This window comes from Urocampus carinirostris, chromosome 6 (assembly GCF_059441175.1).
Source record: "Urocampus carinirostris isolate Australia breed hairy pipefish chromosome 6, RoL_Ucar_1.0, whole genome shotgun sequence".
Lineage (NCBI taxonomy): Eukaryota > Metazoa > Chordata > Actinopteri > Syngnathiformes > Syngnathidae > Urocampus > Urocampus carinirostris.
Genome location: NC_142354.1, coordinates 30,634,306 through 30,658,895, shown reverse-complemented (window position 1 = coordinate 30,658,895; position 24,590 = coordinate 30,634,306). Strand labels below are relative to the sequence as shown.

The 24,590-nt window shown below is 37.6% G+C and overlaps 1 protein-coding gene across 1 annotated transcript; it reads right to left on the bottom strand.

Annotated features, from left to right (window-relative positions):
• Nucleotides 1–23,813, bottom strand: LOC148364551 (monocarboxylate transporter 2-like). Its single transcript, XM_088337221.1, has 5 exons — nucleotides 23,731–23,813; nucleotides 20,886–21,106; nucleotides 14,254–14,397; nucleotides 11,139–11,939; nucleotides 1–2,429 (listed from the first exon to the last, which is right to left on the bottom strand). The coding sequence occupies exons 2-5, from the start codon at nucleotides 21,100–21,102 to the stop codon at nucleotides 2,203–2,205; spliced, it is 1,389 nt and encodes a 462-aa protein (XP_088193347.1). The 5' UTR covers nucleotides 21,103–21,106; nucleotides 23,731–23,813; the 3' UTR covers nucleotides 1–2,202.
• Nucleotides 23,814–24,590: the final 777 nt, after the last annotated feature.

The window sequence follows — 24,590 nt, the reverse complement described above, 5'->3', positions numbered from 1 at the left end:
TAAAATGATTGGACATTGCAGAAGGCAAATCATTTTGCTCATTTTAAATATATTCTATTTTTACCAGCAAAAAAATTCTTAAAAATGATAATGAAATGTCTTATTTAGAAAAGTATCTGCGAGGGGAACAAGAAACTAAACAGAAAAAAATACTGTGGTGTGGAGGCCATTTAATATCCGCTGACCATTTTGCAGTGGGCACAAAACTTTAAATTAATTTCTAAAATAAGCTTTAAATGATGTCCAATAGTCCACAAAATACAGATAAATACTAAATAAACTAAAACACTAATAAACTATTTGCAATGTATAATTTTGGTTCCATTTTAGAACTAACCTTACAGAGATGCAGGTTTTCATGTGCTGTTTAAATTACAGTGTAAAAAACATTGAATGAACCTTTTTTTATATACTTATTGTTTTTGCTAATGAAACAAAGCCTGCTACACATCTTTTACAACACTTTTTCTCAATTTCCTAACTGGACTTTTAAAAATCCAAAAACCTTTCCAGTTCTTACTACTACATAGTAAACAACAATATACAGCAGTGTTACATTGAAAGCATAAAAAGTATCAACCTGACATCGATTCATTACTGAATCATTGAAAACAAAGGAAGTGTTTTTGACTGGCTTGTAACATTCAGTAGCTTACTTGGCAAACCATTTGAAATTTTTTCATACAGTAGGTTAAAGGTTAAAAAAGGGACTTTGACCTATGAGCCGATTCAAGTTATTTAAACTAGCAGCACTTTAGTCTTCAATGTAACTACTAAGACTGCACTGCAATAATACATAATGAATGTTGCAGAATCATCTGCTCATTTCAATGTAAACCCTTGCTCTCTTAAATCTGATCTAGTTCATGATTGTTGGTCAATCACAATAAATCAAGATAAAGACTTAGAATTCAGTTTGTAGAATTAGGGAATGTAAACATTCTAGCTTGCTGTTGGCAAAGTAACTTGAGTCAGAGTGAAGGGAGAAAATAAAGGACATTTTGGCTTCATAGAATAACTACATGATAATTAAAACATTTCCTACACTATGAAAAAATACAAGTCTTACCCTTCTACTAGAAAGCTAGAATTAAGCATTAAACATTTTTGATTACATTTGAACTTTTCTCTCTGGTAAAATAAGAAAAATACAATTCTTATGAAGAATGCTTAAATGCATCTAAAGCATTATTTTTCTTTAGAAACAGAAGGGAAAATCATTCTTTGATCGCGAAAAACAATCCTTTGCCATCCAAGATCACTTTGGTCATTTTAAATATTATGTTTTCCACTTTATATTTTTTGTTTATGTTTTACCTTTAGCATGATTTAGTTAAACAATGAAAAATCTTTTTTAAATAAGAAAAAACATTACATAGGGCACATGGAAGGTAGGTTTCTTTTTCTTTTTGTTCCAGGTTTTTTCAAGCTTTAGGGAATAAAAGTTAAATCTAGTCAAATTTTTATATCTTCTATTTCAAACGATTTGTCACATTTGAGGGTTTTGTTTTTAAATATATAATAAGCAGATAAAAAGTATTACAAAGAGTAAAATGTTCTTTTCGCCAGATAATGCGTCTCATTTTGAGGATTATCTACAAAAGAAATCGAAACTAGAAAAACATAGAAGTTAAAATTATTCTTATTTTACAAGAAAAATATGTTAAATTCTCGTAAAATAAGATAACACAAGTTTAAAAATAGTAAAAAAAAAAAAGAAAAAATTCATTTAAACTAAAGAACCAGTTGAAATTATTCTTAAATTACTAGAGAAATATGTCAAATTGTTGTACAATTACAAAAGTAACAGAAAAAAAAGGTAAAATGAGAAAAATATAACTTGAAAATAGAGAAATAAGTGTGAATTTATCTTATTCTGTAAGCGAAATATGCTACATTTGAGTAAAATAACAGAAGAATAAGTAAAAAAATACTCAAAACCATAGAGTTAAGTTTTATGTTACTCAAGAAATACATACAAATTTTGTAAACTTAGAAGGAAAAAAACAGAAGAAGAGTTTTTTTTAAATTAGTTAAAAATACCTAAAACTAGAGAAATAAGTTTAAATTATTCTAATTTACAAGAAAAATGAATTAGAATCCTAGTAAGAAAAGAAAAAAAGAGAATTATGTTTTAAAAACTAGTAACATAAGAAACAAAATTGAAGACCTTTGGAAATGAGAATCAGGTTGCATCAACCTTCAACACGCGGCTGGCTCAGTTCCCTCTTTACTCTCTGGCAGACTTCGATCCAGTGTGTTGAGCATCTCAGCCTGGTCTCGCTCATTTGGCCGATTCTGCTTTTCTCGTGCCGTCATGTGATAGTTGTAAACATTCATGACGAAAAGGAAAATCCCGCCGGCTGTGATGACTGCGCCGCAAAGGAGGAAAAGGTACTTGTGGTCGCCAAACGTATCCACCAGTAACGCTGCCAGGAGACGAGACAACACAAGTTGAGGTCGTGATAACGTACGTGTGCACTAAGGCTGCAATTATAAGTCAGCATTGTCGCTAAAAATCGATAATAGGAATAGTCGACAATGAATCCCATTTATACTAAGTGAGGCATCTCAACATGAATATAATGTTCATTCAAAAGGCTTCTGCTGAGAGTCACTCATGCTCAATAACAGCTGTCTTGAACTGTAACAAAAACATTAAGAAATGGTGGTATCAACATCAGGTACGCCTACCAAAACTTCTTAGGTTTGGAGGTAACTTCGATTGAATACGGCAAATAAAAGCACTACTTATAAAGTTTACAAAGCAGACATTGCGTATCATGGCAGTACCTTGGTGACACACAAACATTTAAAGAGTCAGACGGTTGAACGAAACAGTCTGACTCGCCTCGGTGAGATTCAAGTAACATTCAATTCAATACGGTTTTGATGATATGCACATTTAATAAGCATATATTTCACTATTAGAGAGCGTGAGCGTTAATGCCAGATTGTTCCTGACAAACATATATGGAATTAAATGTATGTAGTCCGAAGAACGTCAGTTGTTAAAATGTTAAAAACAACAAACATTTGTTAAAACCATTTGATTTCAAACTGTTGAGAATCATTAAGCTCTTTTGTTACTGACTTGGCAATTGACCACTGAATGCACTTCACAAAATTCAGGTAATATTTAATTCATTGTCCTATTGCTGCTAATGCGCATATTCTTAGTTTACAGCGGTTGTTCCCAAAGTCAACCTGGGCTTGGACCCCCAATGAGTCGTTCAAAAAGCTCCCAGACTCCAACCTCAAATTTCACCAATTATATAGTGCTAGACATTCTGGTACAAAGAAATACTCAATTTGAGTGTCTCACATGCTCTTGCTTTTTATTTTTGCCCGATAACTCAAAACGTAGTTAAACACTGGTAATGGCAATTCTCATAACATGATTAGCTTTCAGACAATTTCGTTTTTTTTGTCTTTACATCTAATAAGCTTAAAAACCCCGCCTCATGTTTGTACATTGTATTCCACGGCTAAGCGAGTTTTGGGAACAGTTCCAACCCCTCGCATCAAAAAGTGCTGTTTGAAATGTTCTCAAATTGTTAACGGATGACTTCTGAACGACAGAAGTCGAGATTGATGTCAAGATTAAAGCCGAAACGATCTTGAACCTATGACTCTTCTTTTCCAGAGAATTCATCAGGTGTAAAATAGTGGTCAAAACTTCCCCACTGTGTTTTCAAATGATGCTGGATTTCTTCTTTGATATCAGCTTCTCGAGGCTGTCTGGTGCTGGGAAATCGGCAAAGGTATCATTTCCCATTCGTCTCTCATAAAGCCAACTTCTCCAGAAAAGCTGAAGGTTAAATATTGATGATGTTCTTTTCTTCAGAAAAATATATTATTATTACTATTATCTCAGACATTGTGTCACGAAAGATGTTTTTCACCCCGTGGACCCCAATTTGGGAACCACTGGTTTACATACAGGGATAAAAAAATGGTTGTTTCATTTATTCATTTGCATTGATTCATGGATTGATCTCTAGCGATCAAGCACTGCGCTTAATTGGTTTTAGAATTTGTGTACGAATCTGCAGTATGTTCAATGAAATGGTGCATTTTTAATTGTACCAATTTTTCTTGTGTGTATCATCATTTTCCACAAAATGAAATCAACTTCATGCTAAATGTTAGAAGAAATAATAATCATTTGATTTTTCGTCTAATCGTTTCAACAGTCGTGACTAATTGACTATTAAAATAGTCGTTACTTGTAGCCCGAGTGCTGACCTTTACATTATCCACCTGGAAGAATTCATCAAAATATGCGGCAGAAGCAGAAAAATGGAGCAAGGGTCAAATTTCAAGGGGAAAAAAACGAAATTGTGGGACTATTATGCTCCTTCTGGCAAAGCGAGAAGGCAATTTTGCAGGCTGCTAGCAAAACGAATCAGAAGAGAGGCTCCTTCGTCTGGAGGAAAGGGAACAAAAGTGCTTTTGGTCAGATTGAACTGAAGCAGCCAGATTTCGTCTTTGTCTTTAGACGCTGGCCAGGTGTTTATCACGCTCACGTTCCAGCAATTGCCAACGTGTCGCAATCGCTCCTTCTTTCGATGAGATTATTGAGCGAGGAGTTCTACCGTTAAATTGTGTCATATGAGAGCGTGACAACCTCAACCACGGCCCAAAAGAAGAAAAACTACCGTATTTTCCGAAGTATAAAGTGCACCTGAAAACCCCCAATTGGCCAGATATCGGAAAGTGCCCCATATAATCCAGTGCGCCTTATATACCGTAAAATACCCTGGCTAAAATTGGAAACATTCTTACAATTAAATGATAACGCATGCAGTATCTGTTCTGACTTTGAGGAACATATAGAGTGGTCTTCGGGTGCCCATCTGTTATTAATTGTTGCTAAAATTAATTTTAGTGGTGGAACCAGATGTCATAATGTTATTTTCTGTTCTTATGTTCTATAAAATGAATTAATTTAAATGCATATATTAATTTTTCATGCAACCCTAGCTCTTACTGTATTTTTAATGTCATGCGCCTTTTAGTCCAAAGCACTTTATTTATCATTTATATTTATATATCACAATTTTTGGGGGTGCGCCTTGTGCCTTATAGTGCAGAAAATAAGGTACATATATTAAGGATGTGTTAAAAAATAGAGAAAAAAGAAAGATTTTTTCAAAAAATGCTGCAAAAGGTTGAGCTAAAATGACTAGTGAAATTTGTAAAATACACTTTTTTCCCCTCCTAAAACTTAATATTTGTTTAATTTACAATTTACTTTTATTCATTATTTTGCCATCTGCCATAGAGTATTTGACTAAATTACAAGTATCATTTACATTTTTTAATAAAGATAATTAGTTTTGTAGAAAAAGTCATAGAAATATTTAAAACAAGTCAAAATTATCTGATATTTTATGAAAAATAAAAAAATATAAATAATTTCTATAGCAACATGAGAAAAAAAATTCAAAAATGGACAAAAAAAAATAGCAAAATCTGATATGCAAAAGAAATATGTTTGCATTTGGGCATTCTTTATATTTTAATAATATTAATAAAACATACATTATAAAAATAAAATACTTAAAACAACCGGAAGGGATTCAATGGTTCACAAGAAGGGTTCTTTTTAACAATTTACTTAAGCACAGTTCTTTGTATACCAAAACAATCAGATGTTTTTACTCAACAAAAGCAAAATTATCTGATAATTTAACAAGCCCATTTTACGCGAAAAGGTTATTGATTTTGCATGTTTGACTACATCTTAAATTTTTTTTACCTTTAGCAAATTTAAATTTAAAAAAATATATACAAACTGTGCCTTTGGTACAGTATCATTTCCTAAAGAACAAGTCGTTAACATTTGTCACACCTTCAAAGGTTGTGCTATGTGATTGATAGCACTCATATGGAGGATGTGCGCAAAACACCATCCTCATTAAAACGGCCTTAGTTTGGCACAGCATTAATGGGGTCCACCATCTGGCATAATCACCTTTTGCAACCAACTCCCGTTTAAATATGGCACAGGTACGCTGACTTACAAGGTGCTGAATGGGGCATCGACAGCCACAGTCAATTAAACAGAATAGCTTGGCTCACTTCTAATTGAAGGGGAGCAAAAATCTATGTATACCACATTTTCTGCACTATAAGGCGCACCAGATTATAAGGCGCACCTCCGAAAAAAAAAATCCGTTGCAATATATTTTTCATACATGAGGCGCACCGGACTATAAGGCACATGAAATTGAGACTGCAGTAAGAGCTATGGTGTTTTTCCGTGTATGATTGCTCAGTTGATAGTCATAAAACATTGTAGGGAGCAGGGTGCCAAAGCTTTACCACTACACCACCAATGGTTCCGATAAGATACGAAAAGGTATTAGAGCTTAATCAATTATCACACTTTATTTATTCATCATAATGCATTTCGTTCCGCATTCTGATAAGTTTAACAGTCTCTCCAGTTTGTCACCTGTGCGTCAAAAACATTGTGGTTCAATATGTTTACATACGTGAAAGAGCTTGTCAAGTATTCTCTAAGGTCCGATGGTGAAGAAGTGGAGAAATTGTTTAACCTATCAGAATGCAAAATGAAATGTACTACGCAAGTCAGTGTTTCTGGCACCGTGAGTAAAACTAGTGTGATAATGAGATAAGCGGTTTCCTGTGCCATCTGTACTCCTGGTGGTCTAGTGATAAAAGTGTTTGCACCCTCACTACCATGTCAAAGGTTTGGCTACTGTTGCATACACTATATTGCCATTTCGGCCAGTAATGATTATTGATTCTTCAATCATTATTCAATATACTGTAAAACCCCATCTTGTGATGCACACCTATAAATACTGTATGCATTTCCAATCTTGTCCATCAAATTCTTCAGTGTATAAGGCGCACTGGGTTATAAAGCGCAATTTCTCATTTCTGGGATTCTGGGTGCACTATGTAGTCCGTAAAATAGCGTGTACAGACGCTCCCCTACTTACGTACATTCGAGTTACGAAAAATGGTAGATACGAACATTTTTTGGGGGATGTCGAAAAATATCCGGACCTTGCTGCAAGTTAGGTTTTGTATTATGTGCACCTTTTTCCAAGTAGAGGACCGGCTTCTTTCCGCCGCTACAGGCGTGTGGCGCTGTGAGAGCTCACCCACCATCCACCCCGAAGAAGAAATCCGCTTCCTCCTCCTAGTTCGCGTGTAAACATACTGTACTGTAACTCCAGCGCGCTAGGAACTTTGACATTTTTATTCTTTAATATCTTGTGCATTTATTCAATGTTCCTATGTAAAGAGGCGAGCTGTTTCATTTGAAATGAAGGTGGAATAGGAAAGCTTGATGCGGTTGGGAAAATGGTCGGATCGCTTTTTCTGGGTCACTTTCTATCACGGAGGAGAAAGTCGCCTGATTGTTAAAGCTCATCTTCCAAAAGTAAGTAAAACTTAACTCTATGTATCTTTACAGAGCATATTATTTTATTAAATGTTTATTTTTTAGTACAAAACAATACAGGTTACTTATACAAGCTTTAAACATACTTATATAAACCCTGAACATACAAAATATAACACTGAGGCAACTTACGAATGATTGTTCGGAACCTATCTCGTTCGTGAGTAGGGCAGCGTCTGTATATACTATATCAAGAAGCATACTCAGGGTTACCTAATAATTGTGCCCTCTAGAGGAGCATGCAAAAAGGAGCGACTTTTACCCTTTTAAATGTGCACTCCAGCACAGATCAGACAAACCGAGGACCTATAAATTTCAACCTCATTAAAAACCCGGCAGAGTCGGTTTGTCAGCGTGCCGGCGTAGGCAGCTGGTTAAGTTATGCACCGTCAGTGCTTCTACTAAGCCTTTGTTCAGAAGACCCCCACACAGCCGCTGCACTGTGAGGGCATCAGTTACAAGAGGCGTTAATGGGAAGTCTTGAAAGTTGCAGTATCATGTTAATAGCTCCAGAGTCTGAAAACAGTTGGGGAAAGAATAAAAAAATAACCCACTTGGGGTCAAGAGTGGACCAATCCACTATTTGGTTTATTCGCTAATACAGTGGAACCTCGGTTTTCGAACGCCTCTCAGTTTCGGACAAATGTGTTCGACCAAAAATTTCGAGAAATTCTTGCTTCGCTATTTGGTTAAAAAAAACGGAGTTCGAACGCCGGTAATGCGTGAGTGCGTACGCTAGGGTGCGATGCTGAGCGGCGTACGGGTAATTTAGCCCCTAATTATGCCTCCGAAGAAGGTCGGTGCAAGCAAGACAGGTGGAAAAAAACAAGTTGTTCGTACAACTATTGCCTTTAAGAAAGACATAACGGCTAAATATGAAAGAGGTGTACGAATTTCCGATCTTGCTAGTGAATACAGCATGGCTAAATCTACTATCAGTACGATAGTAAAGAATAAGGAGGCTGTGAAATTGAGTGATGCGACTAAGGAAGTTAGCGCTATAAGCAAGCAACTGCCGCAAGTTTTGGAAGAGGTTGAAAAACTTTTGATGATTTTTCTCTTCCCACCGTCCACCACAAAGGTAAGAAATCCTATTCATAATCCTTTTTTTATTTTTACACGTTCATGTTAGCGTAATCTTTCATACGGAAGATTACGATAACGCGAACGTACGATTAGCCTGGGTTGGCTTCATGTTTACGTTCGTGGTAAACATTAAGGGTGTTGGAACGGATGAAAAAGATTTTACATTACTTTTAATGGGAAAAATGATTTTCGGTGATCGACCAAATCGGTTTTCGGACAGGGTTCTGGAACGGATTATGGTCGAGAACCGAGGTTCCACTGTATAGGTAATTTTAATCAAAAAGAAATGTTTTTGTCTTGTACTAAAACAAATGCAGAAAAAAAAATTCTGTCCGGTTTTTTTGTCAAAAGTCAAGGCAGAAATCGTAATTTTGGTTTTAAACCCCAAGTAAATAACCTAAAACGTTTTGAAACTGCTCATAAGTGGATTTTATTGGACAAAAACAAAACCCCAAATTTTGGCCAATTTGTTACATAACAACACCAAAAAAAGTGTAATATCTTATCAAGCAAAAATATATATTTTTTTGTTGTTTAATGTTTTTTTATTTGTTTTAGATCTCAAAGTTTATGACTTGTAAAACGAACTTCATATACACTTCATTAAAAAAAATGTGTTTTTTAATTTATAAAAAAAATTCTATCGTACATAACCCAACAGAAGGTTTGGACATTTCATACAAGACATCCAAAATTGTATTATTTTCTTGTGGTAATTTGTTTCAAACGTTTTCAACAAGTTACAAAAAGAAAAGTTGTTATAAAACTCAAAACAAATATCTCCTATCCATTCGACCAATGACAGCATGTGAAAATGCATTAGGTCTTATCTCATTATCACACTATTTTAAGTCACAGTATCAGATATGACAAGAGAAATGAGAAAACAAAAAGTGTTTTGAAATCGGTATAAAATGTTTAACTTTATCTCAGCTCTAATTCAGCAATGTAAAAGACAAACATTTCGAATTTGTGCGGCCATGTTTTACTTAACTTTCAGCATGACTGAATTATTTTCCACAATGCCTTTCTCTTGATTACGTTCAGAATATTGTGTGCTTCGTAAAAACTTGGCAATTTAACAATACAATACAGTGGAACCTCGGTTCTCGACCATAATCCGTTCCATTTCTTTGAACGAAAACCGATTTGTACGATCACCGAAGCCGTTTTTTCCAATTAAAAGTAATGTAAAATTGTTTTAATCCGTTCCAACACCCTGAATGTTTATCTTGAATATTTAACGTAAAGCTAACCCAGGCTAATCGTACGTTCGCGTTAGCGTAATCTTCCGTAATAAAGATTACGCTAACATGAACGTGTAAAAATAAAAAAATCAGGTCGTTTACACGTCATTTAGCACCCGAGTCCCCACAACAAGTGGTGAGCGGTTAAAGGATAAAGAAAATAATTATGAATAGGATTTCTTACCGGTCGGCAGAAGCCATGCTGTATTCCTGAAAGAAGGGAAACTCTCACACCTTCTTCATATTTTGCTATTATTTCTTTCTTAAATGCAATAGTTGTACGCACTACTCCTCTTTTTTCACCTGTAGCAACTTTGCTGCTTGCACCAACCTTCTTCCGAGGCATAATTAGGGGTTAAAACACTCCCTTCACCGCTTTTGAAAAACGAAAACAGAAAAGGAGTGCGCATTGCCGTGACAACAGTTCTTCACGAGGGGTGGGGGCAATCTACACTCGTACGACGCTGAGCGTCGCCCCTACCGTACCGGCGTTCGAACTCCGATTTTTTGAATGAAAAGCGAAGCAAGAATTTCTCGAAATTTTTGGTCGAGAACCAATTTGTTCGAACTGAGAGGCGTTCGAAAAACGAGGTTCCACTGTACTTATTTCAGTGATCTGCAACCTCTTCTGTACCACAGAACAGTTTGATGTCTGACAATAGTCTCACAGCCGGGCCCAATAATAACATAAGCAGTTTGGTATTTATGCGTCGTCTTTATCCCTAGTGGTCTAGTGGTTAAGATCTGGTGCACTCCTAGCCGCCACCAAGGTTTGATTTCTGTTAAGTCCAATGTTAAGCAATTGTGATCAATGACATGCATTCCAATCACTCAATGCACAAATTTATCTAAATACCAAAGCCATATTCCCGTAATGGGAGGTGGATAGAGTCAAGGACAGACTCACATTCACCAAACATTCATTCCACTTGGCTCTTCCCAACCCGACACCGAAGATTAAGCCCACAGCACAACAAGGGCCGAGTTGCTGTGCCATGCAACCCTACATCTTTTTTCTTTAGTGCAACTTTAACCCTTAGTGTAGTTTCAATTCCATATCCATTTCAAGGTGCCTTATATATGAAAGAAATATCACAAAAGCCTATTTTTAGAGGGTGCACCATTTAATCCGGGAATATGTTAATAATTTACACATAAGTAAAACTTACTATACACTATTTTGTCATTCTAATGTCTTTATCTAGGGTGCTAGGGGTTTGAAGCCAATTACCTTAGGTTTCCATCACCCGATTTATGGATATTTCACTTAGAGATTCTCACCTCAGAACGGATTAATGTTGTATTCAGGGGGTCTACTGTATAGCAACAAGAATGCACATAATGTTGCATCATGACTGTACCTGCAGTGGGCGGTCCAAGTAGCATAGGCACACATTCGATGATGGTGACCAGTCCAACAGCACTCGGGAACCGTTGACTCCCCATCAGGTCCATCAGGCACTCAAAAATAAGGGCGAAAACCATGCCGAAGCCCACTCCGAAAAATACAGCATAGACTACGAGAAAGGTGTAATCTTCAATCAGCGGGCACAGTAAATGGCAGGTTCCATTGAACACCATGGCAAAACTGAAGAAGTATTGAACCCTGGGTCGGATCCACTTGCTGTTGGCGATCAAACCGGTACCGGGCCGCACAAACATGTCCACGAAGCCCATAATCGAGAGCAGATATGCAGCAGAGTACTTGTCGACACCGTGACTGACGGCATAGTCCGACAAAATGAGGATTGGCGAGTAGGCACCGAAAATAAACATGACGTTCCCAGTGAGGTAGATGAGAAAACCTCGATCTTTGAAGAAGGAGACATCTAACACTTTTTTGGTGTGGCTGCAGCAGCTTTGCTTAGGTTGTTGTGTCTGCTCCTCAATGTCTTTCCTCGGTGCGGAGGATAAAGAATTACAAGAAGGGATGGGCCTCATCAAGGCGCCGGCGACGCAACAGTTGAGCATAAGAGCCCCGAGGATGAGGAGACTTCCTCTCCAGCCAAACCTGTCCAGGAGGAATTGATGGAAGGGGGCCAAAAAGCACAAAAAAACGGGACTTCCTGCCATTGCAAGGCCGTTGGCCAAAGGACGCTTGGTCAGAAAGTATTTGCTGATGATTGTGAGAGATGCGTTCAAGTTTAAGGCTAATCCACAGCCTGTGTAGAGACAAATAATAATTATGTATTTACCAAACAGAGTATTCGATTTGCCACAACATTTAGAATTATGAAGCAAAAAATACAAATGAAAAAACATTCCCCATTAACAGACAATTTCACCTTTTACATAGTATTTTTGACTATTTTCCTATATTTTAATTTGTTTCCTAGAAAAATAGGTCAAATCAGAATAAATAACCCTAGATAAGTAATAAAGATTAATTTCTGACCTGTTTACCCTCACTAGGGACATTTTTCATAATGGGATTATTATACTTTTATTCTTATCTATATTCATATTTAATATATTTAAACCTGCTTATAAAACCAATTGTTGCTTTGCGACCGGCATCGAATTTTCTCATTTTATGTATTTTTTCTTATCTTACTGACAAATAATTCTTGAAAATCAATTTGCCGGCCGTTTAAAGCTATATTTTAGCAATGTTTGCAATAGAAATGTGTTTTTAATGTTAAAATATTACAAAGAACATTTTTTGCAGTGAAATGGGAAACAATTTGTATTTTATTTATTTTGCATAATAAAATTAAGATTTCCCCACTAACTATTTCAATTTTTTTATTGGGTGAAAACAATAAACAAAGCCTAAATTACTGTTGACAAAAAGTTTCTGTGTGCTTTGCAACAGTCAGTTGCATAACAAATTTGTTTGAGTAGGAAGCAAGTCAAATTTCTCATGAGCAAGAGAAAACTTTGCTCACTCAATGCACTACTGAATAGCTAGCATTAGCTATTTTCAGTTACGTGTGTGTGGATGCACCTCGTCAAAAGTGCTCTACTGAGTAAGCGTGGGGATACAATTGCCCACTAGTATTACCAGGGTTGGGGAGTAACAGAATACATATAACAACCAGGGTTGGGTAGGGTTACTCCAATACCAAATATGCTAATAAAAGACAAAAGAAACTAAATATGAATAAAATTACTACATTTTGTGCAGGCTTGGGGAGTAACTGAATACATGGAACGGCAAAAATGACGTTGGCAAGCCGTTTGGATTTATTTTCATTTTGTTTCTGTCGCATTTTATGTTAGTTTTGCCTGAGATCAAAGAGATCAAAGCCAGGAAAGAAAACTTACCACGTGTTGTGAGTCATAATTTTATTCATATTTAGTTTATTTTGTCTTTTATTAGCATATTTGGTATTAGAGTAATCCAAAAGTAATTGAAAGTAATCAGGTTAAAGTAACCCTACCCAACCCTGATAACAACATTATGTAATTAGGATGCAAAAGAATTGTTATTGTATTCCGTTACAGAAAAAAGACCTTATCAAGTTACAGGTAAATTTACTTAAAATAGTATATACTTTCAAGGATTACAATTCCACCTAAAAGTATATTTAAATATACATAATGTTCTGATTGACAAATTGTGTCCATCATAATTTCAATTACTGATACTTGAGAGAGCCAAAACATGATGCCTGAGCGAATCATAGTAATGTCCGTCGCACAGTTAATACAGATTGCATGTTTTTCACACTGTGTTGCAGGTAAAATCACTTTTCTTTTTGTCTTTATTTAATTTGTCTTTCAATTTAGTACTTAATTTGGTAAATTGGCATGAGCCTGCAGTTTGGTGAGGCCAGCGCAGTTGTGGGCTAGGATGTGGTCAAGGACATTTAGTGAATATGATTGATTGTCTTTTTTTTATGTTTAGAAGTTAAATGGTGTTTAAAATCGCTATAGGATCACGGTATTGTTATATAGTGAGAATGTTTTACTTAGCCTAGTAAATCTGCATATTGTCAAAAGGTTTAGCATCTTCAAACAAGTTACATTTGGGACACAAGACATCCCAGTTTGTCTGAAATTTTGAAAGTGAACACATGGTGTGCTTAAAACAATATTTAGTTCTTAAGGTAAATTAAAACAGTGTACATGTTGTCTGTCATGCGAAACAGAAAGCTTTATTTTTGCTTAATAAACTAGACGCGTTTTTTGTAAAAAGACTGTACAAGCAACTACCTGACCCCGGTTTCCTCCAATTGTTTTTTTAAGGTGAGATTGTTAATTCATCTTTAACAAAATTTAATAATTGTATTTATATGATGCTTATTTTGTCTTTTATTAGCATATTTGGTACTGGAGTATTCCAACCGTATTTAAAGGTAATCAAGTTACATTACTGCAATATTATGGTATTTGGATTACGTTACTGATTAAATTGTTCAACAGGTAACCCTGAGTATTACACATGGGGCTAAGTACTACGAAAGTTGTCCTTGGTAGGCTTAATGAGCCAATGAATGTGATATGAAGCAAAAAAGGGGACAAAAACTGTACCTGCAATGAGGCCGATGCATAAATAGAGGTAAACTATTGAGTTCCCGAAGGAGGCTGCTACCATGGAGGCCCCGCACATCAGGCCCCCCAGGATGACTATGGGTCGGCTTCCGTAGCGATTGACCAGGGCGCTGCTTATTGGCCCTGTGAAATATAGACAAAATGACCTAACGAGCTGCAGCTACAACTAGTGGAAAAGCACTACATTCGTAAAGGTCGTATGCTAATCATCACGGAGACCTGGCTCAACCAGAGGATCCCCGATACTAGGAAGCAGCTAGCCGGGCACTCTCTACATCACATCTAGCACTGAAAGGAGAAGCCTTTCAAATTTGGTGTACTATTGTATAATGAAAATAAAGACAATTCATTCATTCAAAAAAAATTCAATTTAAAGTCGACATGAACAATCTGTCAATTAATGGTGCTTGTTTAGAATAGCTCCTATAAAACAGAATTTTTTGCTTGATGTACGGGAAAAATACAAAATATTTCAGATACCATGGTATTTTGCTTATTATAAATTGCTCCAAAGTATAAGTCGTGCTAGGACAGAAATACCTAATAGGTACAAAACGGAGTATAAATTGTATTTTTTGCAGCTGATGTAGTCACGTGGCAAAAAAACATGATACGTTTCATAATGAAACAAGACAGACAATGATAATTTTCTCATGAAAATGATGATGACACTAGCTTTCCGCTACTATAGTCTTTGCAACAGAAAACAACACTAGCTTTCTGTGCCGAAAGAGAAACTAGTTTTGGGCATAGCTTCCTGCTACCGTTTAGCATAGGAAAAACTGTTTTTGGTGTAAAAGAACAAAAGGTTTTTGGTCTAGAAAAGGCTGTTGCATCACCAGATGACGACAAACACTCATAACAGCAGCGGGTCCAATTGAAAAACAGGCGGCAATTGTAGCACAGCGATTGCATAGCCCCAATTGTTTGCATGGAGAAATTGGAACTTTGCTTACCCTGTCCTTGGGGAACCTCTGACTGTTTTGTCTTGGTCGGGTGCTTTGAGCATCAAAAGCTGCATGATGTTAGTTTACCTGCTGTCGTGTACAGTATGCCTTTCTTTTTTGCCTTTGCCTCCTTTTAGGTAGGTGATTGTGACTTTGCCTGTGTTTTCGCGCTCCGTTCGCGTCCGGGCTAAGGCTTCCACTTTTGTTTGGCCCAGGTTAGCCCTGTTAGCAGTCGACTAGATAGGTACTTTGTCGTAATCATTTGGTATATTTAAGGCTGGGTTTGTGTTTGTTGCTGTCGCCGTTTTTTTGTTGTTGGTTCCTTGATATCCTGGCTGCTTACTGCATGCTTTTGGTCGGCCGGCCTCGCAATTTACCGCCGATCGGTCCCGGTTAGCCCTTTTTAGCAGCAGACTAGCCTGTCCCGGCTTGTTTAGCCCCTGTTAGCTCTCTGTGTGATATTTTTGCCAGTTCCTGATTTTGGCTCCTTGCCATTTGTTGTGCCATTGCTGCACCCCCCTGTGACAAAACGCTGAAGCACAAAAACTACCAAAACTTGGCTTGAACACGAAAAACTTCTTTGACTAGTTAAAATGTAAACTAATATGGTGACTGGCTTGTAAGGGTGCTGGTGTTCTTCACATGACGTCACAGCTCAAGAAGTCAAAGACGAGACAGACTGTCTTTAAAATGTATTGTCTTGGAAAATAATTGGAATATACCAATGAAATATACACTGTACATAAAAAAATAGAGAAAAACTTGTGGAAAATTGACCAACTTTTAAATAATACCATCGTATCTGTTCCACAATCAAATAATATTATAGTGTGTCAATAATATTGTACCACCACACTTTTATCACAAAATAACTAAAGGCATTTCATCCCCAAAAATATCTTTCAGGAAACGCACTGATCAGAATTAGAAAGCAACAATGACTTTCGCATGGATAAAAACGTTCTGAAGGTTACAACAGTCAGCAACTAGTCTCTCGCACTGCTCAGGTGTGATTTTGGTTCATCCAGCCTCCTTCACAGTTCGGTGATTGTAGTGGGTACTTGGTCACCAAGGATTTTCCAAAGGTTCTCTATTGGGTTGCGATCCAGACACTGAGTAGGCCATGCCATTAATTCAACGTTTTCACTTTCAAGGAAATTCTTTACCCGTTTTGCTGTGTGACATGGAGCATTTTCCTGCATGAAGACTGCCGGCTGATTGGACGATGAACAAGAATAAGCAACCATGTGCAGTCGAAGAAGGTTCTTATACACATTTGCATTCACTCGGCCATGTAACTGAAAAAGAGGCCCAACTCCGGCATAAGAAAACGTGCCCCAAACCAATGTCACTTCTTCCTCCACCTATCACTGACTTTTTTTTTTACACTTTGGGTTTAGTCTTTCTCCAACGTATTGCCGAACGTAATGCTTCCCACATAGATGTTTGCATCACTGAAGTGAACTCTGAACCAGTCTTCCTCTGTCCACAAAAACATGCTCTTCAGCAAAGCTCAGTCTAGCTTTTTTTTCTAATAAGAGGTTTGGTCACTGCAGTGTGGGCCTTCAGTCCAAATGCTCTTAAATGGCGACATCCTTACCATGTTCAGCATTGAACTGGCAAGCGACTCAAGCTGAAGTGTGGAAACGAATAACCATTGACATCCTCCGCAGTGACCTGTCCTGTCTTGCATTTGTCTTCCGTGTACGACAAGCCTTCTTGGGTGACTTGAATGAGTTTGTAGTTTTGTTAAGATTCCATTTTCAAAGATTTGTAACGATCAACTTGTCTTGCTATGGCTGATAGGGTCATCACTTTCTTTTTCATCTGGACAACCTGCTGCCGGAGGCTTTCAGTCACTTTAGAATGGCCCACCTTCTAGCAAAGTCAGTGAAACTGGCAGTTAAAATGCAAGTTAAATAGACAGATAATCAAGGAAATTAGCACCATGTTTTAAATTAGCACCGTTAAGTGGGAGACATTATTGGCAAAATAAAATTTTTTGAAATGCATTATCCATTTTTTTGTAGGAGCATGGCATGTCCTTAAAATGTTTAGTAAAGACGATGTCATATTTTTTTTAATAATTCAATTGTTTGTAAATTTTTATGTAATTTTGATCTCCTGTGTATATAGATATTATGGAAAAAATGCACTATTTTCTCACAAGTTTGGGTATCTTATAAGGAACATTTAGTTGTTTTGTGGGTGGCACGGAGGCTGAGTCCAGCTACCAGCCCTCCTGTGCGGATTTGCATGCTCCTCCCGTGCTCTTGTAGAGTTTCCTCCGGACACTCCGGTTGCCTTCCACATTCTAAAAACATGCATGTCAGGTTAATTAGCCGGCCCATTTTGTCCATAGGTGTGAATGCGCCAGTGAGTTGTATGTCCCTGTGTGCCCTGCAACTGACTGGCAACCAGTTCAGGGTGTCTCCTGCCCACTGCCCGGAGACAGCTGAGATGGGCTCCAGCACCCCCGTGACCCTATTGAGGATAAGTGGTGGAGATGGATGGATGGATAGTTGTTTTGTCAGTTTGCTCCTGTTTGAAGTAGAAGAAGGCAAGGCTAGTTTTTGGGGTGGAAGACGACACTAGTTTTGCGGGCAGATGATGATGACAATAACTTTATGCACCGAAGAAAAGTAATCAAGTTTTTGACTTCTGAGTCAATGGCAGTTTTTTTGTAGAAAGAGGCAAGGCTAGTTTTGGAGTATAGAAGACGACCACACTAGTTTATGCAAAAACAAAAAAAGTATCTCATTTTTGACGTAGAAGGTGACACGGGTAATGGGAGACAATAGTTTTGGTCAAAAATAAGATGTTGCTTGTAGCATTGAAGATGTTAGTTGTTAGCATAGGGAAACCTTTGCTGTGCTTAAGGCACAACATTCAATTTTTTTTTAATTTGAAAACATTTCTACAGCAAATTTAAAGGCTTTATTTTAGGAATCACATTATATATATATATATATATATATATATATATATATACAGTAATCCCCCGGTTATCGCGGTTAATGAGGACCAAAACCACCCGTGAAAAGTGAAAATCCACAAAGTAGCGACGCCCCTTCAAAATGCTTAAATTTTATTTATTTATTATTATTTTGTTATTATTATTTTAGACCCGCGAAGCTCTGAACCCGCAAAGTAGCGAGGTCCCACTGTATATATATATATAATAAAAATGTTTGTTTTTTTTAAATGCACCAAATTATTTACTCAAAGAATTGTTGTCTGCCAAGGAACAGTAAATTGTCAGTTTGTGTTGTCAAACCAGAAGAACTGGAAAATGCCATTTGCACGGTCCTTACAACGCCACTTATCATTTGACTTCTTGAGTCAACAATTTTTCGGAAGTTGCTCCCATGGGGGTTTAATGCGACAAGGCGGTTTATGGGACCATCGCTGATGTATTTGCCCTGTCGCCCTCCGCCACTCTGCGACATTGCGAAGCCTCGCCAAGGACAATATGATGAAAGCCTCAGATGAGGCAAATATTTCAGCAGTTTGGCCTCTTTGAGTCCACGTCTGGTGAGGCACTACCATTTTTTGAGCGTAACCTTGGGAACAGCTTCAGTGATTCATGACAAATCCAGAGTGGACTCAAATAACACAAGTCGAAGAATAAAACAGTGACTGTGTTGACTTTAGGCAATAATCCGATTGGATTTGATTCCCGAACGAATCTGATTGAATCCTTTTGGACCGGTGATGTCAAACTCAGTTTGGCTCTGTGGTCGGATCCAGAATTTCTGCTGTCGGGAAAAACAGATCAGTAAAAGAATGTGAACCTAATTTTTTAGCTTATTTTAGTATTATGCTTTATCATTTATCCTACTTTACTAGCCTACCCTACATATAATAATCACCGATGACAAGGGATCTTTTCTGAGCATAACATATTTTTTCACAAACAATGAAAACACATTATTTACATGTTAGGCATTGAATGCTTTCAAGGGATACACAAATTCTAAATCATCCAAAATGTGAGAAATATGTTTTTTGCATAATATCTATATATACTGTATATTTCATCAGGATATTACAACTATTTTTAGAGATAATACATTTTCAAGACAGCCTGTCTTGTCTTTGACTTCCTGCGCTGTGACGTAATCATAGTAACACCGGTGCTAATTTAGTCTAATAGGTTACAAGTGTTTTAAGCCAAGTTTTGGTCATTTTTGTGGAAGATGACTAGGCGTTGTGTTGCCCGTGTTCACAGCAATGGTACACGAATGTCAAGCAGCCGAAATGGGTCAAACAGGACGAAAATTACACACACACAGCTAACGGGGGACTAAACCACCCGGGACAGGGCATGCAAGCTGGCTACTAAAGAGGGCTAGCCGGGACCCATCAGCAGGAAAATGGAAGCTGGCCGGCTGAAAATATGCAGTAAGCAGCCAGTCTACCCATGTACCAACAACCAAAAATGGCCACGGCAACAAACATGAACCCAGCAAATAAGGGGAGTTTGTGAGTATCTCTGCACTACTGTCCCACAGTGCTTTGGGGCATAAATATCCCGGATGAGCAGAAACTGCACCCCTGCACAAACAATCTTAATTCTTAAGTGCGTATACATGGACAAGAAACCTGAAGCTGAAAGGACTATATCCCCGCACACACCTCATGTCAACCACGTGGGGAATCTGGCATAGACGCCTTTGGCCGCAGAATGCCAGCGTCGCCGTGCCCCCGCACACCTGGCGGGGTTTTCTAGCAGCGCGGATTTCCTCCCTCTCCCAAAGATGTTTATGACACTTTTTTTTTAATTATGTATCCATTCAAAATAGAGACTAACATATGATTAGGTTGCAATTACGAATACGGAATTTACTAATACGACAAAAAAAAAGGTTAACGGGAGCTTGGCCGCAAAAAAATGTGAGCCCTATTTTTGACAGTGCTGTTGTCAACAGACTTGTGTCGTTCGCGAACAAAATGGCTCTATGAGGTGGCTCTTCGTCATCAAGTTGCAGTTTTCCTCGCAACCCACGCACACTTTCAAAATTTGGTGACCAAGAGGCAAAAATATTCAACATGTTTGATACTCACCGTTTTCCTCTATAAAGTGCCCCCCGCACACCCAAGGCCAGAAGCAAAATGACTATTGCCAGTGGCGTTGTGCGCAAGGTACACTTGGAAAACTGGCAATCATACTAAAACTGCATTGGGATATTTTGCGTGTTTAAACGGTTTATCCTAATCAGAATAGTGCTCTGGCAATATTTAGTTTTCACTCGGATTATTGCCTGCATGTAACTGTACCCAATGATCTCATGAGTGGACAGCGAGGAAAGTCTTGTTAATTTAAAGCCAATGGATGCAGTCATGTGAAGTCACTTACCAATGCTTATGTCCCGAGGAGTTCACATTTCACACGATTACAATTTCTTTCATTATGGTGAATTTTCACGTGAGGGCAAATTAAGGAAAGCAAAAGATTTCCTTTGCTTCATTATATTTTTCTTATCTTATGTGATTAGTTCTTCAGATGTTTTGACTTATTGTGAGATAACTGAAATGTGCCGAGCTTAAATTATCTTATGTATTAGCATTGGTATTGACAGAGAACACTTCAAATCACACAAGACCATAAAATATTTTTTTGTCTTTTAGTGGCTTACAAAATTTCAAATTGGACCAACGTACCTCCAGCATACATGGCTGCTAACATAATAGAAGAGATCCATGCTATGTCACTGTAACTGGCTTGCAAGTCCGCCTGGATATCTTTGAAGAAAATAGAGAGGGCTTTGGGCGTAGCGTAGGCAAAGCCGATGGAAATGTGAGCCCCGATCACGACCATCCAACCCCAGCCGCCATCTGGAGGTTTGGAGTCCAGCTCCTTGGTTGGGGCATGGGGCATTTTTCTAAGGAGAATGGAAAATGGTTGGAAATATGACACAAAAGAACTTGCACAATTGTATTACTATTTTACTAAATGTTTATCCTGGAGTGCCAAACCAAATGCTCATTGTATAAGACGTCCACTATGTTGTTATTAATGACAATGTATACAATTGAATTCTGTGCATGGAACAAATTGAGTACTTCAGTACAGTACACCATTCATTTTGGTTCATCAAAGATAGTGATCAGTTTGTCACTTGCTCCCGAACGTTTAAAAACGATCACAGGCGCTAATAAAATAATATAATAACCATTGGAAGACTCTTCTATTCAGAGTTTAGTCAAGCGATATCAGCCAATTTTCAGTCAACATGCCGCCTTTACTATGGATTTAAAAGCATGTGTACTTTGCAGTTAAACTCATGTCCAATAATCTTTATCCAACCACATGTTAATCTGTAAACTAAAATTGTCACAAAACTAGTCCCAGTTGTTCAATTCAAGTAAAAAACTTCCTTCGCTAGAATAATTTAATCAGTGAAGGTATTAGAAAAAAATAGTTATCTTCATCCACACATTTTTTTAAATAGATCAGGTATTATAAAATATATCATCGCTATCATGTGAAAAATATTATAGTTTTGGCAAAATTATTTTTTCTTAGTTCATTAATAAATTATTCCCATCCATCCATCCATTATCTGCACCGCTTATCCTCAGTAGGGTCGCGGGGGTGCTGGAGCCCATCTCAGCTATCTTGGGACAGTGGGCAGGGGACACCCTGAACTAGTTGCCAGCCGGTCGCAGGGCACACAGAGACAGACAAGTCGCTCGCTCATTCACACCTAGGGACAATTTGGACCGGCCAAATAACCTGAAACGCATGTTTTTGGAATGTGGAGGGAAACCGGAGTGCCCAGAGGAAACCCACGCAAGCACGGGGAGAACAGGCAAACTCCATAAAGGAAGATTCGATCTCATTACCTCAGAACTGTGCCGCACACGTGCTAACCACTGCGCTGCCGTGCTGCCCCTAAATTATTCCCTTGGTGGTTTAATAAATAGTACCTAAAAGAGAAATCATATTTTTCTTTTAATAACATATGTATTATTGCCAGGAAGCACAGGGGATGGGTGGTTAGCGCACAGACGCACAGTGCAGAGGTTCAAGTCCGTGTGTAGTTTGCATGTTCTCCTCGTGCTTGCATGAGTTTTCTCCGGGCACTACGGTTTCCTCCCACATTCCAAAAACATGCATGTCAGGTTAGTTGGCCGGTTCAAATTGTCCATAGGTGTGAATGAGCGAGTGAGTTGTCCGTCTCCATGTGCCCTGCGACTGGCTGGAAACCAGTTCAGGGTATCCCCTGCCCACTGCCTGAAGATAGCTGGGATGGGCTCCAGCACCCTACTGAGGATAAGCGGTGCAGATAATGAATGGATGGATGGTATTGTTGCCATACCTGACAACCAACTTTCATCATATTTTATGGGATTGGTAGGTAAAATATGACATTATTTTAATAAATTAATATAATTGCCATTTAACTCATGCCAACATGGATTTGAAAAATGTTTCCCTAATTTTGCTACCTTTTTTTGATCATTTCAAACTTTTCGTACAAGAGATAAATGAATAAATATACCACCTAGTATAACAAACAAATCTTAATTGACTGCAAGTGGAAAAAGGCCTAAGAAAGGTGCTAAAAGATTTGTTTGTATTGTTTATTTGGTAATAGAAATAAACTTGTTTTCACAAATTCTTTGATTTTATTCTATATAGTCAGTCTTGCTGTGAGTTCATAGGTGCCGCGTTGTGTTTGTGAGGGGTATTATCGCTTACTAAGTGGAATTGCAATCATTAATAAGGGTAACAATTGGCTGAGGGTAACAGGTATGTGCCTACCACGAGTGAACGTTATTCAGTTTTATTAAATATAGTTTTCTTTCGCGACTATTAACGACTTTTCGTTTCCTATTCTTTTTTTTTTTATTTGGAGGTGTGAGATAACACTCTCAGCCACCAGATTTTGCCCGCGCATGCGCATAAATTAATGTGATACTTGGGCAGATTTCGGACTTTGTGGTAAATGTTACGACTTACGAGAGGGAAAAGATTTACGTCTTGCAGAACCGTTGTATCTTACAACTTACGAAATAAAATGCCCTAAAGAAGGAAAAGACCATTTGATTTCGGGCGGGGAATGAGGTTTTTATTTTAAACTGAACACAATTTGGTTACTTAGAGTTGACAGGTGTGCTTTGCTTTTAAGTGAAAACAATATTAAAAAATGTTTTGGGGAAATAACTATATAAAAACTATAATATATTGTTTTACTTCATCTCCAAAAACAAATTTTGGACACTTTATTTTTTCATTAAAAATCACCGTGATTATAAGACTGTAAATTGGATACGACTCCAAGCTTGTACATGCTAATTTAACAAGTATTATTATCAATATTCTGGACAAAAGTGTTAAGTTATGCGTCTTTTTTTACTCTTTGAGTACAGCACGTGAGAGTGATTTGAACTGTATCCTCCTGAGGAAATTAACATTGCTTAATGAAAGTCAAACAAACTTAAAATTTCACTGTAAGAGGAATAAATAAGAACGAACATGTAATGGTTTCGGAACGCTTACCTTTTGTTAGCAGCCTTTGGGACAGTCCGCCAAACTTGGTCTGGTGGTCACGTGGCACCCGGTGTGTACTGTAGTAGGCAAACTTCCGGTTACAATTTGCTCCGTCCCCCTTTTCCCTTCAAATAACAAGTGATGGGTTTTCCGTCTCTTATAAGAGAACCGGCTTTTTCGGCTCGGCTCACTGAAAAGAGCCAAATTACATTTATTTGAATACAGAAAGTGCAACACAGCCTACCGTTACAACATCCCCTGATCTAAAACCTACATGATGGCAAGGACTAACTAAAAACAACTCTGGATGGGGAAAAGGAAGAAACCTTGAGCTGCAATGCAGTTGAGGTAATTCCCCCTTTTAGGATGACCATGCTCCAATGAATGTTGTAAGGGCATCAATTGACAATACACAGTCATCATCAACATGAATTATGGGTATTAACAGAATGTTCGGACCCCAAAATCTTGACTGATGCAGCAGGTTCGAGATGGCGTACACCAGGCCCAAGTGTGAGTATTATTGTGTGACTTTAAATTTTGACACAAAAACTGATTTAGGTTGATTCTAAAACCCAATCAGTGCACATAGATGTACATTTTACAACTAATAATAGGTTATCAACCAAATTTAGAGTAGATGACAAGTTATTAAACTGAAATAGAAATAAAACTGGGTTAGGAAGCTAAGTTTAACCAAACTCAGGATTTTTCATCTAAAACCTTAAACCAAATGTGCTAAATGTGGTCTATTGTCTTGTAAACGTGCATAAACCAGGGCCAGACTCATCCTTCTCCCCCAGGACAAAACGGCACATGAGTATTAGGACCCATTACTAATAAGCTATTGAATATATGTGTGTCTTAAA

Excerpts from the sequence above, each read along its gene's own strand:
- LOC148364551 (XM_088337221.1), bottom strand. The coding sequence starts at position 21,102 with ATGCCCCATGCCCCAACCAAGGAGCTGGACTCCAAACCTCCAGATGGC. Across the intron at positions 14,398-20,885 it reads AGCAGCCATGTATGCTGGAG|GGCCAATAAGCAGCGCCCTG; the intron begins GTACGTTGGTCC and ends TATATTTCACAG. Across the intron at positions 11,940-14,253 it reads ATGCATCGGCCTCATTGCAG|GCTGTGGATTAGCCTTAAAC; the intron begins GTACAGTTTTTG and ends GTCTCTACACAG.